Source organism: Aythya fuligula, chromosome 2 (genome assembly GCF_009819795.1).
Source record: "Aythya fuligula isolate bAytFul2 chromosome 2, bAytFul2.pri, whole genome shotgun sequence".
In the NCBI taxonomy this organism is placed as follows: domain Eukaryota; kingdom Metazoa; phylum Chordata; class Aves; order Anseriformes; family Anatidae; genus Aythya; species Aythya fuligula.
The window spans coordinates 46,469,545-46,482,557 of record NC_045560.1 but is presented as its reverse complement, the minus strand read 5'-3'; the positions used below and the strand labels follow the sequence as shown (position 1 = coordinate 46,482,557).

At 51.7% G+C, this 13,013-nt stretch overlaps 1 protein-coding gene across 1 annotated transcript; it reads left to right on the top strand.

Moving 5' to 3' along the window:
* The first annotated feature begins 5,925 nt into the window (after positions 1-5,925).
* Positions 5,926-12,750, top strand: CLEC3B (C-type lectin domain family 3 member B). The gene is made up of 3 exons (XM_032183087.1): positions 5,926-6,167; positions 9,625-9,723; positions 10,999-12,750. The coding sequence occupies exons 1-3, from the start codon at positions 6,062-6,064 to the stop codon at positions 11,397-11,399; spliced, it is 606 nt and encodes a 201-aa protein (XP_032038978.1). The 5' UTR covers positions 5,926-6,061; the 3' UTR covers positions 11,400-12,750.
* Positions 12,751-13,013: the final 263 nt, after the last annotated feature.

Here is a 13,013-nt window from a genome sequence, read left to right as displayed (position 1 = left end):
AACCACAGCTGTTCCCTCAATAACTGTTGCTTGGTTTATTATAGATTTCTGATTTGGTACCAGAAGGCTGCCTAGAGTTATTTCCAGGGTGAATTTTCTAACACGGTAGTAATAGTTTCTGCCTAGGTAGCCTTCCAGCTGGGGGAACTTCAACCTTTTTGCAAATTACTGATGATAGTGGGGCTCTCCTGGCGGTGGCAGGATGCTTCCTGCTCCCCTCTCCAGGTCTTTTTCACTTTAAAGGGATGGCTATGGGAGCTGGGGAAAAAAGAGACAAGAAACCTCACCTCGCCGTGTTTCAGGTGTGTTGACTGACCCACTTCTTAGCAGGGAAAGCAAATACTCAAAGCTTGTCTGAGATCTGGGCTTTGTGCCCATGTACCTAAAAGCAAACTCCTGCTACCTGAGCATCCGTGTCTGCGTCCACCGCAGGGAGACCCGTGGAGCAGGCGTGTGTGCCAAAATGCCTGCCTCGGTCATAAAATCCTTCCAAGCGCTTTCTGCGAGTGTCAGTGTAAACTAACGTGGTGCACATGTCCTCCAGCCACGTGTCCTCCTCCCTGTGGTTCTGTAGGTGTGTAAGCAGGCACAGAATTGGGGTCGTCAAAGTCTCCTCCTCCCTCCACAAGCTCCCTGCCTCCCACCTAATGATGACACCGAAAAGCAGCGGGGTGGAGAATGACCCCAGTTCAGCCCGGGGTTGCTCCTACCCCTGGGATGTAAATAGGGAGCCCAGCCAGAAATACTGCACAGCTGCTGCTCCGTCTCAGCTGCCCCTGGAGGCTTGCTGCTACCAACTCCTGTCCCAGATGGATAAACAAAGCGCAGATAGGGGTAAAAGGGCCCGCAGCTCTCCCAGTTGGTGCAACATCTGCCAAGAAATCTCTGAGACTGCGGTTCTCAGGCATGCAAAGGCCTCTGCTGCCCGTTTCTATTTTCTTAGCTCTCTTTTTAACTCCTCCCTTCCACCCCAAACAAAAATAGCAGTCGGAGATTTTTCATAAAGGCTTCAGCCGAGCCTGCTCCTGTTCCCCTTCGGGCTGGTGGAAAGTTCCATGTGTTGCTGTGCAGATATTGCCACGTTTTCATTGACTTGTGTCCAGTCGGACTAAGAGGAAACATCTGTGGAGCAGGATAGCTCCGTGTTTGTCCCAGGAATTAATCGCTTCTGCTGGGAGGGTCGAGAAGCTGAAAGCTGCCTGCTAGAGATGGTGACTCCCGCTAGGTTTCTGCTCGTGTTGCCCAAAAAGCACCCAGCTGCAGTTCACCTTTTCATTACCTTGGGTTTTTTGTGTCCCCTCCCACCTCCCCTGGGTATCCCAAAGGCCTGACAGGGACCTCTTCTGGAGGCAGAAGAGGGCTGGGCTGTCAGCAGCTGTGGCTGAGTTTGCTGCTCGTGTTCCTCTGATCCGTGCTTGCCGTCGGGGTGCCACCCAGCAGAGCCTGGGGAACCCGAGCAGCCAGCATTTTGCAAGGACAGCAGTGGGTTTAGGTCCCAGCAGCCTGATTTCCCAGCCACCAGCAGCTCCCGTGCGTTTCGTGGAGCTGCAAATAGCACAAGGCCAGGCTAAAGGCCGGGCACTTGGGCACCAACCTCTGCAGGGACGCCGCGGTCCCTCCGCTCTTTCTTTAATGAGCTGCCTTTCTCGCTGCCTGCTAACGTGTTTTTTGCTGTTCCTGCACAACAGCACTTGGCTCATGGGCGTGCTGCTGTTAATGACTCCCCAGTGATGGCTTCAGCCTGAATTTTATCCACCGGAACGCTTTAATAAGGCTGAGGTTATCCGACGAGCTCCACAAACATCTCCGTTGTCATCCTGCTCCCCAGATGCGAGTGGGATCAGCGATGCAGGCACCCAAGTTCTCGTCACAGCACTCGCAGATCAGCTCCAGCCTCCCTGATTTACACTCCAAAGATCACAGTTGCTGAGGCCGGTCAGATTTTGGGGCATGGATGATGGGCAGAAAATAAAAGCAGTGAAAACAAACAGGCCTGCCCCTAGCCCCGTGGGGTCTGCGTGCTCCAGGCAGAAGGCAGGGTAAGTCCTTCAGTGCTGCTCCTGCTGGAAAAGGGGGCATTTTGAGCAGCTGCTGGCACTCACGCTCTCCGTCTTTGGTTTAAACGCTTCAGTTTAAGGCCCGAGGATGCCTTTTTGCACAGATCCTTCTGCCCTGTGACCCTTGGCGAGCAAAGGGTAGGGAAGCGAGCCATGCCTGCTGTGGCATGGGATGGGGAAGCGCCCTCCCCAGGCTCAGGGCCAGTTTCCTAGTGTTGGTGCTAGGGAGAACATTTTGGCAAAGTGCTGACTCCCTGATTTTCCCCATCATTGTCCTCGTGAAAACCACCCTTTCCTGAACCATTATCGCGTTCCTTCTCCATTGGTCTTACAAACAATGATCCATAGACTCAGCGCTTTCCATTTCAACCTGTTCTGATGTTGTTTGTGCCGGTGGAAAGCAGGAGCGATGCCAGCATGAGTTCACGAGGTGGCCACCACCGGAGACTTTCTCCTGTTATCCCCGTGTCCTCAGGGCGTTTTTTTACTGTCCACCGCTGCTTCTCTCCTGTTCCTTTGAGGCTGCTTTGAAATGATGTCTTAGCCTTGAAAATCCCAGGCTGGGAATTGCCCACCTTGAGGATAACCGTGTGAAACCTGCTCCCTTCCCCAGCCCACCCTCCCACCTCCCAGCCATTGTGTGGCGGTGCTCGCCCGCTTCTTGCCTTGGCAATCCCTGCTCCTTTCCTAGGAGATGAATTAAAACCACCTCTGATCTCACTGCCCGTTTCCTTGCCCAGCCGGGCACGACATCACAGCTCTGCATCACTGCCAGGAGCATCCAGCTTCCTTCCATGGGCCTTTTCCAAGCACTGTTTTGCGAACTGAAATCCCTCCAAGCCCAGCATCCCAGCCTGCTCGCTGGGTTTCCCAGAGCCACGTCAACTTTTCTGACTGCTTCTCCTCACCTCCCCACAGCCCTGGGACAGGTTCCCTTGGTGTGCTTTCTTTTACCCTCTTTTTTTCACCTCAGACCAGTTTCCTTACAGCTGACAGGAGCTGCTGTCTGTCTGACTGGGAGACCTGGCTTGAAATAAGGGAGCAAAGTGCTTTTACTGGAAAATTCATAGCTTTACAGATTTTTATTTTTAATTGTGAACAAAAAAAATTGGTTTCTTGGCATGTTGTCACCTTCCTCACTCTTGTGAGCCCTGCTATGAGTTACCTGCCTCTCTTTCCCCAGGCCCCTGCTCCCTTCCCTCGGCTGGGCCTAATGAAGCTCCCAGCTGCTGCTCTTCACCTCTGGACTTTGCTGCTTCTCCTTCAGCCCCCAGGGGAAAGGTTCCAGTGGCCAAAACCTCACCGATGTCTCTCGGTTATATTAGTTCATCCCATGAGAAGGATTACCTCTACTCACCTCCCACGCCTCGCTTACACAACTTGTGTGAGTCACCCAGATCCTAAAGCAGGACGTGTGGCTGAAGTGCCAGCACACAGAAGACCACTGATACCCGTGTCACCCAGCTGGACCACGGCCCCTGGCTTCAGCAGAAGTCCAGACAGGGTGGGAATGTGGTCGAGGCAGGGCCTCTCTGGCTTTTTACACATCCCTTCCCCAAAAGCATCCCCTGTTCTGGACCTGTTGCAGCAGCGCAGCAGCTCGGTCCTGTTGGGTGAGTTCCTGTGGGCTTAGGAGGTTTACAGGGCCAAGCATTTATTTTTTCAGTCTATATAAGCAGGCTACAGAGCTAGCAAATGCATCCTTTTGGAAAACACAGCCACCCAAAACCCTGCTGTTAGGGTGCAGGTGCCCCCGCATCAGAGTTGTCTGTTTCAGAGGAAGCAGCACAGAGCGATTCGGTTTTCCCCCATGTGGCAGGACATTAATCACAGAAATGACAAGCGAGCAAACCTGGAGCCAAGGAAAACCAGGAGGTGCTGAGCCGACCAAAAGTACTTTTGGATAGAGAGAGGCTGCTTGAGTGTCAAGGGAGGGGAACTTGCATGTGTGCGTAGGTGTCGGGCTCCATCCTGCTTCGGGGTAGTACAGGAGCGAGGACGGCAAATCCTCCCAAATATTTGTTCTCCTGCTTAAGTCTGAGTAGGGCTGCGTGTGTGTGGTGACAGGGAATGCAAACCAAACCCACTTCCTTGGCTTTGAAATTTGGACTGGGGCTGAGCTCTGCTCAGGTAGGATGTCAGGGCAGGGTTCTGCTTATTCAGCACAAGCGCTAGGCAGTGTAACACGGCTGTAGCCAAGCTAAATCCACAGCAGCTCTTTTTCCAGGCACACCCCTGTTTATCTCAGGCCTTCTGTGCTCAAGCAGCTCCAGCGGTTCGCAGCGTGCTGGGCAGCATCTTGCCTTCGCTCTTCGGAAAGGATTTAAGGGTAATGATGGATACAGAGCGCGCTTTGTTCTCCTCAGTGTCTGTGCTCCCTCTCATCTCCTCACACGAATTTCTTCCACTTGCTCAGAGAATCCTGTTCGTGCTTGTGCTGCAACTGCAGCACCCGAAAAATCAGGCAGGGATTTGGGTTTAGGTTGCTCTCAAGTCACCTGGGACCCTGCAAGGGCAAAACATCCTTCTGTGAGCCACGCTCCCACCACCCAAAATCAAGCACAGTCCATCTGTCTGTTACAGCTCACAGTTGTTTAGAAGACTAAACATTCCCCAAACTGAGTGAATAGACAAATTTCAAAGCATATTTGGTCACCTACCATGAGAGTGGCTGCGGGGAAGACCCCCAGGTGCTCCTTTTGACCCCAGCACGGTGTGTGTGAAGCATCAGCTGGGGTTTCACAGCCCCTGAGCCTTACCAAGCATCTCGGGGCTTTTGCAGACCTGGCCAAGAGACACTTTGGGTGATCTACACTGGTTCATTCAATTCTTTTTAAGTGAAAAGAGAAGCTTTAGATTTTGATTCTGAACAGCGCGAGCATCGCCAGAGGGGGGAAAAAAGCAATAAAGGCAGTGACAGAGCCGGCAGCTCTCCCCGTGGTGGCACACAGGGGTTAATACCAAGATCCAAAAGCCCAGAGCTCTGTCCCCAGCCACATGGGTACAAAGACCAGCGGTGCTGGAAACCAGGTCAGCCCCAGGCAGGTCCCCGAAGCCAGGCACCAAGCCACTAGCAAGGGCACAGCACAGAGCCAGCGCCTCCTTATCCTGCACCATCGCCGGCCTCTGCCACCCGGCCTGGCGAGCAAGGGGAGCTGGCTTCGTTTTATTAGTTGTTAGCTGTGGGAAAAACACTTGTGTGGATTCCTTTGTTTAATCCCCAGGAGAAGAAGCACTGGTGCTACAGCTTCTGAGGGACATGAGGGGAGAAACATAGGGGCTGATGTGCTCCGGATTGAAACATGGGAGCTGGGTAGGAGCAAAGGCACAGCCATGTGTACCAAAAGGGTGTTGTGCACAGCATCCCCCTTTGGGACAGGGGCTCAGAAATAAAGTTACAGAAGCTACCGTGAGCTAGAAAAGCAAGCCCTACAGCCCCTGGTTAGCTGTGATCAGTTGGGGGGTCCACAGCAGCCCTTCACAGGGTGGTAAGCCCAAAACTTCCCTGGGGGGGTTTGGGTGGCACCGTGGCAGGAGCTGGGTGCTCAGGCACTTGCAGCACCCCTCGAGGGCAGCCCCACAGAGGGGCTGTGTTCCCTCTGCCACCCAAACCCCATTTTTTGTGCTTCACGTCGCCATCTCCATCACTGAAACGTGAGCTCAGCCACTGTGCAGAAACCCCTAGGAAACCGTCCCAGCCATATTCCCAGCTGTTCCCTTATGTTTAGCCGAGTCGCCTCTCAGCAGGCTCGTGGTATTTTGCGTTCAGTTTATTTTGTTTTGTTTTATAACAAAAACAAGCGGCGGGCTGAGAAAGGAAAGCTGGCTGGGCCGTTCTCAGCATTGGCCGGAGCCGCCTGAACCCTCCCTGCGGCCGGGCGGCTGCTGGAAGCCTGGAGACTTCTTTCTTGGCCAGACAGTTTTGATTAAAGCCGGTGCTAAGCAGGCTGTCCGGGGGCAGAGCAGCCTCACTCCAGCTCCTCTCGGCTCCGGACGGCAGCGGCATGGTGCTGCGGGGAGCCTGCCTGCTCCTCTGCCTCGTCTCCCTCGCCCAGGTCTCCGGCCAGCAAAACGGCAAGGGGCGGCAGAAGCCGGGGGCGGCCAAGAAAGGTGAGCAGAGCCCCGGGGACCCTGCCCGGCTCAGGGGGGGGATGCAATCAGCCTGGCTGTTTAAGGGTGCTGCGATGAAGCTTTTAAAAAAAGCATTTAAAACCTAATCGTGTGTCTTTTTTGCTACCCTCCATAGAAGTGCTTGTGTAGCCCCTCTGTAAATGAGCAAGGATACTGAAATGGTTTGGGCATGTTGCTGCCCTGACTATATTCGTTTTGAGCATTGTAGGGCACCCTATTTCCCATGTCCTAAGGTTCTCCACAGACTTTCCCCTTACTAACATCTCCGTTTCTCCAACCCCTACCTCTACTCATTCATTTTTTGGGGGGAGACATTAAGCGCTGGATGCCAGACAGCTGCTGCAGACTTGCAGCCGGGAGCAGGCAGGCAAAAGCAGCGCTGTATCACCCGTAAAACAGCAGCAGGGCTCTTTGTTTTAAAGCAGTTCGAGTCCTTCCTCCCCGTGGCACAGCGCAGAGGACAGGGCAGGTAAGCAGGAGGCTGATGCTGCAGCCCGTGGCGTGCGGTCCTGCCCGCTGCTGGGTCCGGCTGCAGTCGCCTGCGCTTGGCTTTGCCCTTTGGAGCGGACCCGAGAGCAAGGAGGAAGCATCCCAGGAATTTTGTTTGGCCGGGCTGCCCCGCACGCTCTCCCGGCGGCTATTTTTGTCGGGTCCTGTCCTTGAGAAACTTTTCCATTTTCTCCCAGCGGGTCTTTCTATGAAAGCGCTCCGTGTCTGCCGAGCCCACGGCGGTGCCTCGCGCCTGCCTTCTGCAGCACAAGTGCCCTCCTAGACTGATGCAGGGCATTAGTCTGCATTGCACTGCTGGGATGTGCCAGAAGAGAGGTTCATTTCTTAGGGAAATCTTATTTTTCTCTGAAAGAAGAAAACAAGTGATGGGAGAAAAATCACGTCTTGGACAGGAAAAAACATCTCCAATCTAAACCACTTTTTTTGAGGGGCCACAATTTTTTTCCCCTGGAAATCAAGCCATATGAAACAGCTGGAGGCAATTTTTTCCCCCTGATTTCTCACCAAAGGAGAGGTCAAGTTTTCTGTGGGGAAAAGAAGAATCCCCACCACCCTGGCATTTTTTGGCCGGCCGCATCCAGCCCCGTGGTGGGTTAGGTGCCTTGCCTTTACTGGAAGCGCTCGGCACTGCTGGGTTAACGAATTTCCAATTTTGACAAGCACCAGGGGGGTGCAGAAGGAGGGAAAAAAGCACTTGCAATCCCTGGAGGGACTCCTCTTGGCCCCCAGCCCCTCGCCCCCTCCAGGACAAGGGCAGGATGTCACCCTCCTGCCCCAGCCCTGTCCCCAGCCCTTCACCAGGGTGGGTTGGGCAGGGGGAGGCCATCGCAGGGTCAGGCATTTTGTTGGGTTCGTGCTCTTTAATCTGCAGGGGCAAGCCACAAGTGTTAGAAAAGAAAATGATGCTTCGAGCCAAGCCTCTTCAGTTCTCTTTTTCTCTTTTCTTTCCTTGGGCTTCTTCTTTATTTTACATGATGTAATTATCGCTTGCATTTGGATCCACTTCAGAAAAAAAAAATGGTGCCATTTCAATGTGAAAAAGCCAAAACACAGCATTTCGAAAATGCTGAAATAACACGTTCGCTTTGCCTGTGTTTTCCCCCTCCCCTCAGATTGCTGCCCAGCAATTTTTCCAGCCACAGCAGTTCAGCAAACTCCCCCTGAGCCCTGCATGGGGCAATGCCTCTGGGGGTCCAGGCTGGGGACCCCTCATCACGGCCACAGCAGGGGCCATGAGGGCACAGGAAGAGCACCTCTGTGTGGCTCTCACATGTGTTTTAAAGGTATTTGGAGTCCAGATGCTTAAATCTGTGGGTAGAGGCTGATTCGGGCTCCTGAATCTGCCCCAAATCCTCGTGTGATCCCATAGCTTCATAGTAAGGGAGGGACCTCAGAAAATGCCTGCAAATATTTCCAGCAACACAAGCCCTGTGTGGGGGTGCTCTGGCCTTGAGGAAATAGAAATGCACAGAAAAATACTGCTGGCAAAAATAATAATAAAATATATATCAGTATTTGCTGATATAGCCATGACACTTGCTTTTTGGCTGAAGTGCAAATCAACCAGCAGAAAGGAGTTGCCAGAAATATGAACTCTTTTTCACAAAAATAAATAAATAAATAAATAAAAATAAAAAATTGTTGCTGGATCCATTTTCTCCCCAGGTGAAGTTGCTGCTGCAGGAATGACTTGGAAGCCAATGACTTGGAAACCTGTTAGTGAGCAGGACAGGGTAGTTATCAAGGAGATGTGTCCACCTGGGGTGCCAGGGGCCCTCCAGCATGAGACTGGCACAGCAAACCCAGCTGGAGCTGCCCCAAGGCTCACGAAGGGTGTCTCACCGTGGCCTTTGGATGTTACTTAAACCTGGGGGACATTTGTTGTGCTGCAAGAGAGACATGGGTGAAAAATACCATTAATTAATTAGCTGTTTCCCACAAAGTGTTTTCATCAAAGGCACCAAAAATAATAGCTCGTGCCTTAGGGTTAACCAGACCCATTAAAGTTAATTGAGCAAGGAGTAAAGCAGCTTAAAGCCCTCCTCCTGATCCCTCTGACTCCCAGCTGCTTACACCAGGTGAGATGAAGCAGCAGCACCTGAGGAGCAGCAGTGACAGTGCAATGATACAAATTCCCTGGTGTCTGACCTCCCATCTCCATGCCATAACTGGCCCTTCTGCTCCTACGCAGGAGAAATCAGGGTCTGATGACTAGCTGGTGCTAAGCCACAGGTCGCTGTTCGAGGCTAGCAAAATCTTACCAAAGGCTTTTTCAGTTCCTTCACATCTCTTGTCTTAGGAGACATCATGGTAGCTTGCGGTAGGGAAAGTATGTGAGCCTGAGTAGCTTTACAGAGGAGGCTGCAAGGAAAGCAGGGTCCTCGTTGCAAAGAAGGTTTTGTCCTTTACATCCAAGAGGAAGTTGTCTTCAGAAGTCTCTATTATTTAAGAAAAAGAGGCATTTTCTTAAGAAAGTATCTCTGTGATCTCATTGTGCCCCTAGTAGCACTTGGTCTGCTGGGTAAGAGCATCTACAATGCCAGAGGCAACACAGATAGCAAGACACAGGCTTTGGTAGGAGGCCACAACCAACTCCTCAGCCAAGGAAGCATCTTCTCATAGCAGAAGACCAGCTCTGGCTCTTTTTTTGGTACCTGTCCCCAGCCAGGGCAAAGGCAGAGACAGAGGCAGCTGTGATGGTGTGCCTGCCAATGTAGGAATCTGGGCTGCTGGTGCAACCAGGCTAGCGAGCAAATACTCTCTCTGATGGGTGTGCTAGGGGACAGATATTGGCTTTGTGGATGCTTTTTGTTTGTCTTTCTCTGCAGGCAGGGAAATGGGGGGTTTTTGATTATAGGAACAGCTTCAGCTGCCTCCCTGGGGGACGCGGTGGATGTTTATGCTCCTCCCTTGATTTCTCCAACAGATGGTGTAAGCCTCAAAATGATTGAAGACCTGAAGGCCATGATTGACAACATCTCTCAGGAGGTTGCTCTACTGAAGGAAAAGCAAGCACTTCAGACAGGTAAAGGACTCCTTGAAGAAGGCACGGCTTTCACTTTGAGAGAGGAGCTGCTTGTAAAGCTGTTGCCATTGCTCCATGCATTTTGATAAGGGATGCCCAAGTACTCCATGACGAGGTGTCCATCACAGGGAGAGAGTTGGGGATCAAAGCAATGCATGGCCTTGTTGCAGTTCCTTCAGGCAGAGGAAGCTCCTCAGGCAGTTAATCACATGAGCTGTGCAGCATATGGCCCCTTTCTTTATGTGCTAGAGCTTCCCATTTCTAAAGCTATTGATATTTCCATGACACTAAGCCAGATGTTCATTTCCCTCCATGAATCAGCGGGATGGGTAATAGATTATTTTGCACTTCAGTCAAACGCAGTTTACTCTTTGTTTGCTGCAGTCTTTCGGCTGAAGCCCAGTGAGATGGCTACCTGATCCCTCGTACATCCCTGGTCTTGCCCAGGGAACCTCGCTAGGGGTCGGTCCCACCACGCCTCGTGTGACACACACACAGTATGGCCTCAAAATGTTCATTTTCCAGCCCCGCTCCATGGTTATTCTCTGCAAACTCCATGACATCAGTAGGAGAGGGACTTGCAGAACATGCTACAGAAATGTGCTAAAAATGCAAGTTAGGGAGAATTTCCTCCCTAAAAGAAGGAAACACAAGCAAAATCAAGGCTTTAGATCCAGGCTCACATTCACTGAGATGTAATTGGTCTGGATATTAATGAATGGCTCTGATTAGCTATTGTTTGGATAGAGTACCCTGCGCTCTCAGGGTTTAAAGATTAAAAATTTTAAAAAATCACTGCTCTTAATATTAAAATCAGATTAAAATCAGAGGCAAGTAGATATTTCCTCTGAAGACCTCAAGCTATGCAAGCACAACACTTCTGATCAAAACCCATTAAAAAAAAGTAAAAAAACATTTTTTTTTCATGCTTGCATAATTGTGATGGTTGAATTGGAATTGCAGGCTGTTTTTTCCAAAACACTCCAGCCCCCAGCAGAGACAAATGTTGCGAGAAAAAAAAAAAAAAAAGGCGAGAAAGCACAGCCCCATTTCAGGAAGAGAACAGGCGGGGAGAGGGGACGCTGAGGACAGACAGAGACATGGGCATCCCCAGGTCCTTTTTGGGGGGCCGTTTCCAAATGTGGAGGCTGCATCCTTTTTACATGGGACATAAGTGTGAGGCAGCAGCACCACAGCTTGCCCAAGAGATGAGTGCCGAATTTAAAACCAATTCCCTTCTTCTCTCTCTGTCCCATCCATGCGGCCACCTCCTAGTCTGCCTGAAAGGCACCAAAATTCACCTAAAATGCTACCTGGCGTTCTCTGAGAGCAAGACGTACCACGAGGCCAGCGAGCACTGCATCTCGCAGGGCGGCACGCTCGGCACGCCGCAGAACGGGGAGGAGAACGACGCGCTCTACGACTACATGCGCAAGAGCATCGGGGCCGAGGCAGAGATCTGGATGGGCCTCAATGACATGGCATCCGAGGGCAAGTGGGTCGACATGACGGGCGGCCCCATCCGCTACAAGAACTGGGAGACCGAGATCACCACCCAGCCCGACGGCGGCAAGCTGGAAAACTGCGCGGCCCTGTCGGGGGCGGCGGTGGGCAAGTGGTTTGACAAGAGGTGCAAGGAGCAGCTGCCGTACGTCTGCCAGTTCATGATCGTGTAGCGGGGCCGTGTAGAGCTGTAGGGTGGCTACGTGCACACCCAGGCGTGCACACACACATGCGCGGGCCCACACGCACCTTCACGTAGCACCACGGCCTGGGCAGCCGCCACAGCCCGGCGTTGGGTTGGAGCTGTGCTGCCTTTCACTCGGCTGCATCCAGCACCGTTCGCATCCTTCCCCCTAAGGCATGATCCATAGATATATTTTTGTACACAGGGAATTTACAAGGTGGTTTCGGCGAAGAACCAGTGCGACAGCCTGGATGTTTCAGCCACCCGGGCTGTCGCTCTGCAGTCTCCGTTCCCACCTCGCCAAACCTTGCTGGGACACCGGCAATGCCAGTCTGTGCCTTCTCCTCCGGCTTTGCTCCCCTGCAATCCCAATTCAGGGATCGGGTCCTGTCTCAGAGAGCAGAGGGTGTTAATTTCACTGTTGGGCTTGTCGGCCCGCTACCATTCTGCTCAATGGGCTGATGTGCTGAGAAGGATGCCCTTCCCAAAAGCATCCCCCGGTTTTTGACCCTTTTCTCACCAGTCAGAAGAAAATGTTTCACTGACTTCGATGGGGGAGCTAGCCCCAGCATCTGACCTTTTGAAAAAAATCCCACCACAAGCTTTATTTAAGCTCCTGTACAAAGGAGGAAGCAGTGATTAGTTGCAGCATACTCAGTCAAATGCATTATTGGAAGTAGAAGGTGAAAGTAATTAGGTAAATAACAAAAATGTAAAGCTACGAGGGAATATGCTGCCATATAAAAGACAACTGTCTATCAAAAATGAACCCTGAGAAGTCTGACTTTAGCCACTTTAGGAATCATATAGCTTGTTTTAGAGATGGAAACCCAGCTTGCCAAACACAAACCTGCTGAGTACAGTTTGTGCCCACAGAGTCGCCCCCAGCTGAAGATCTGGCCTTGGTAAATTTTTGCTGAGAAAAGGGTTAAAACAAATAAATAAAGAAATAGGAACAATGGGAAAGGATTGCAGAGCATCCTGACAGCTGAACACAGCCTTGTTGACATTGATTTGCTGACTGCTGGCTGAAATGCATCAGCGGCTCCTTGAAGTCCAGTGCTTGGTACTGGCCCTGCCCTTTGGGTTACACGTCCCTAGCATGGCCAGACAGAGGGCATCCCAATGGGACTCGTAGTGAGACAAATTTTGATTTGTTGTTTTGCTTAAAAACAGCACAGTGGTGGGTCTTCAGAACATCGTGTGGGAGAGCCAAGCCGGAGGGGTCAAAAGCACACACACAGTGCATACTTCCCAGGCTGTCATTATTGCCAAACTTTCTGCTGTTCAAATGAATACGAAATAAATATATATATAGCTTGCTGAAGGAATGGAGCTGAGTCAATGTGGTCAGACTGCTTCCTTCTCCCACTCCTTGCATTTCTCTTCTAAGGTTTTAAAATGCAACTGTGTGGTCAGAGAAATAAACAGCGATCTTTTAGGGGAGGCCAGGAACTACAGGGGGGTGGTGTGAAAGTCTCGGGTCCTTGCGATGCTGAGCTCTGGGGAAGATGCAGGTGCCATAGCTGGACCAGCTCTCTGCGTGGAGCACAAATCTGAAAAACAGCCGTGGAGATCGATGCTGAAGGATGTTCCCCATAAG

Coding starts and splice junctions, on each gene's coding strand:
- CLEC3B (XM_032183087.1), top strand. CDS start 6,062: ATGGTGCTGCGGGGAGCCTGCCTGCTCCTCTGCCTCGTCTCCCTCGCC. Junction 6,168..9,624: donor GCCGGGGGCGGCCAAGAAAG/GTGAGCAGAGCC, acceptor TTTCTCCAACAG/ATGGTGTAAGCCTCAAAATG. Junction 9,724..10,998: donor AAAGCAAGCACTTCAGACAG/GTAAAGGACTCC, acceptor GCCACCTCCTAG/TCTGCCTGAAAGGCACCAAA.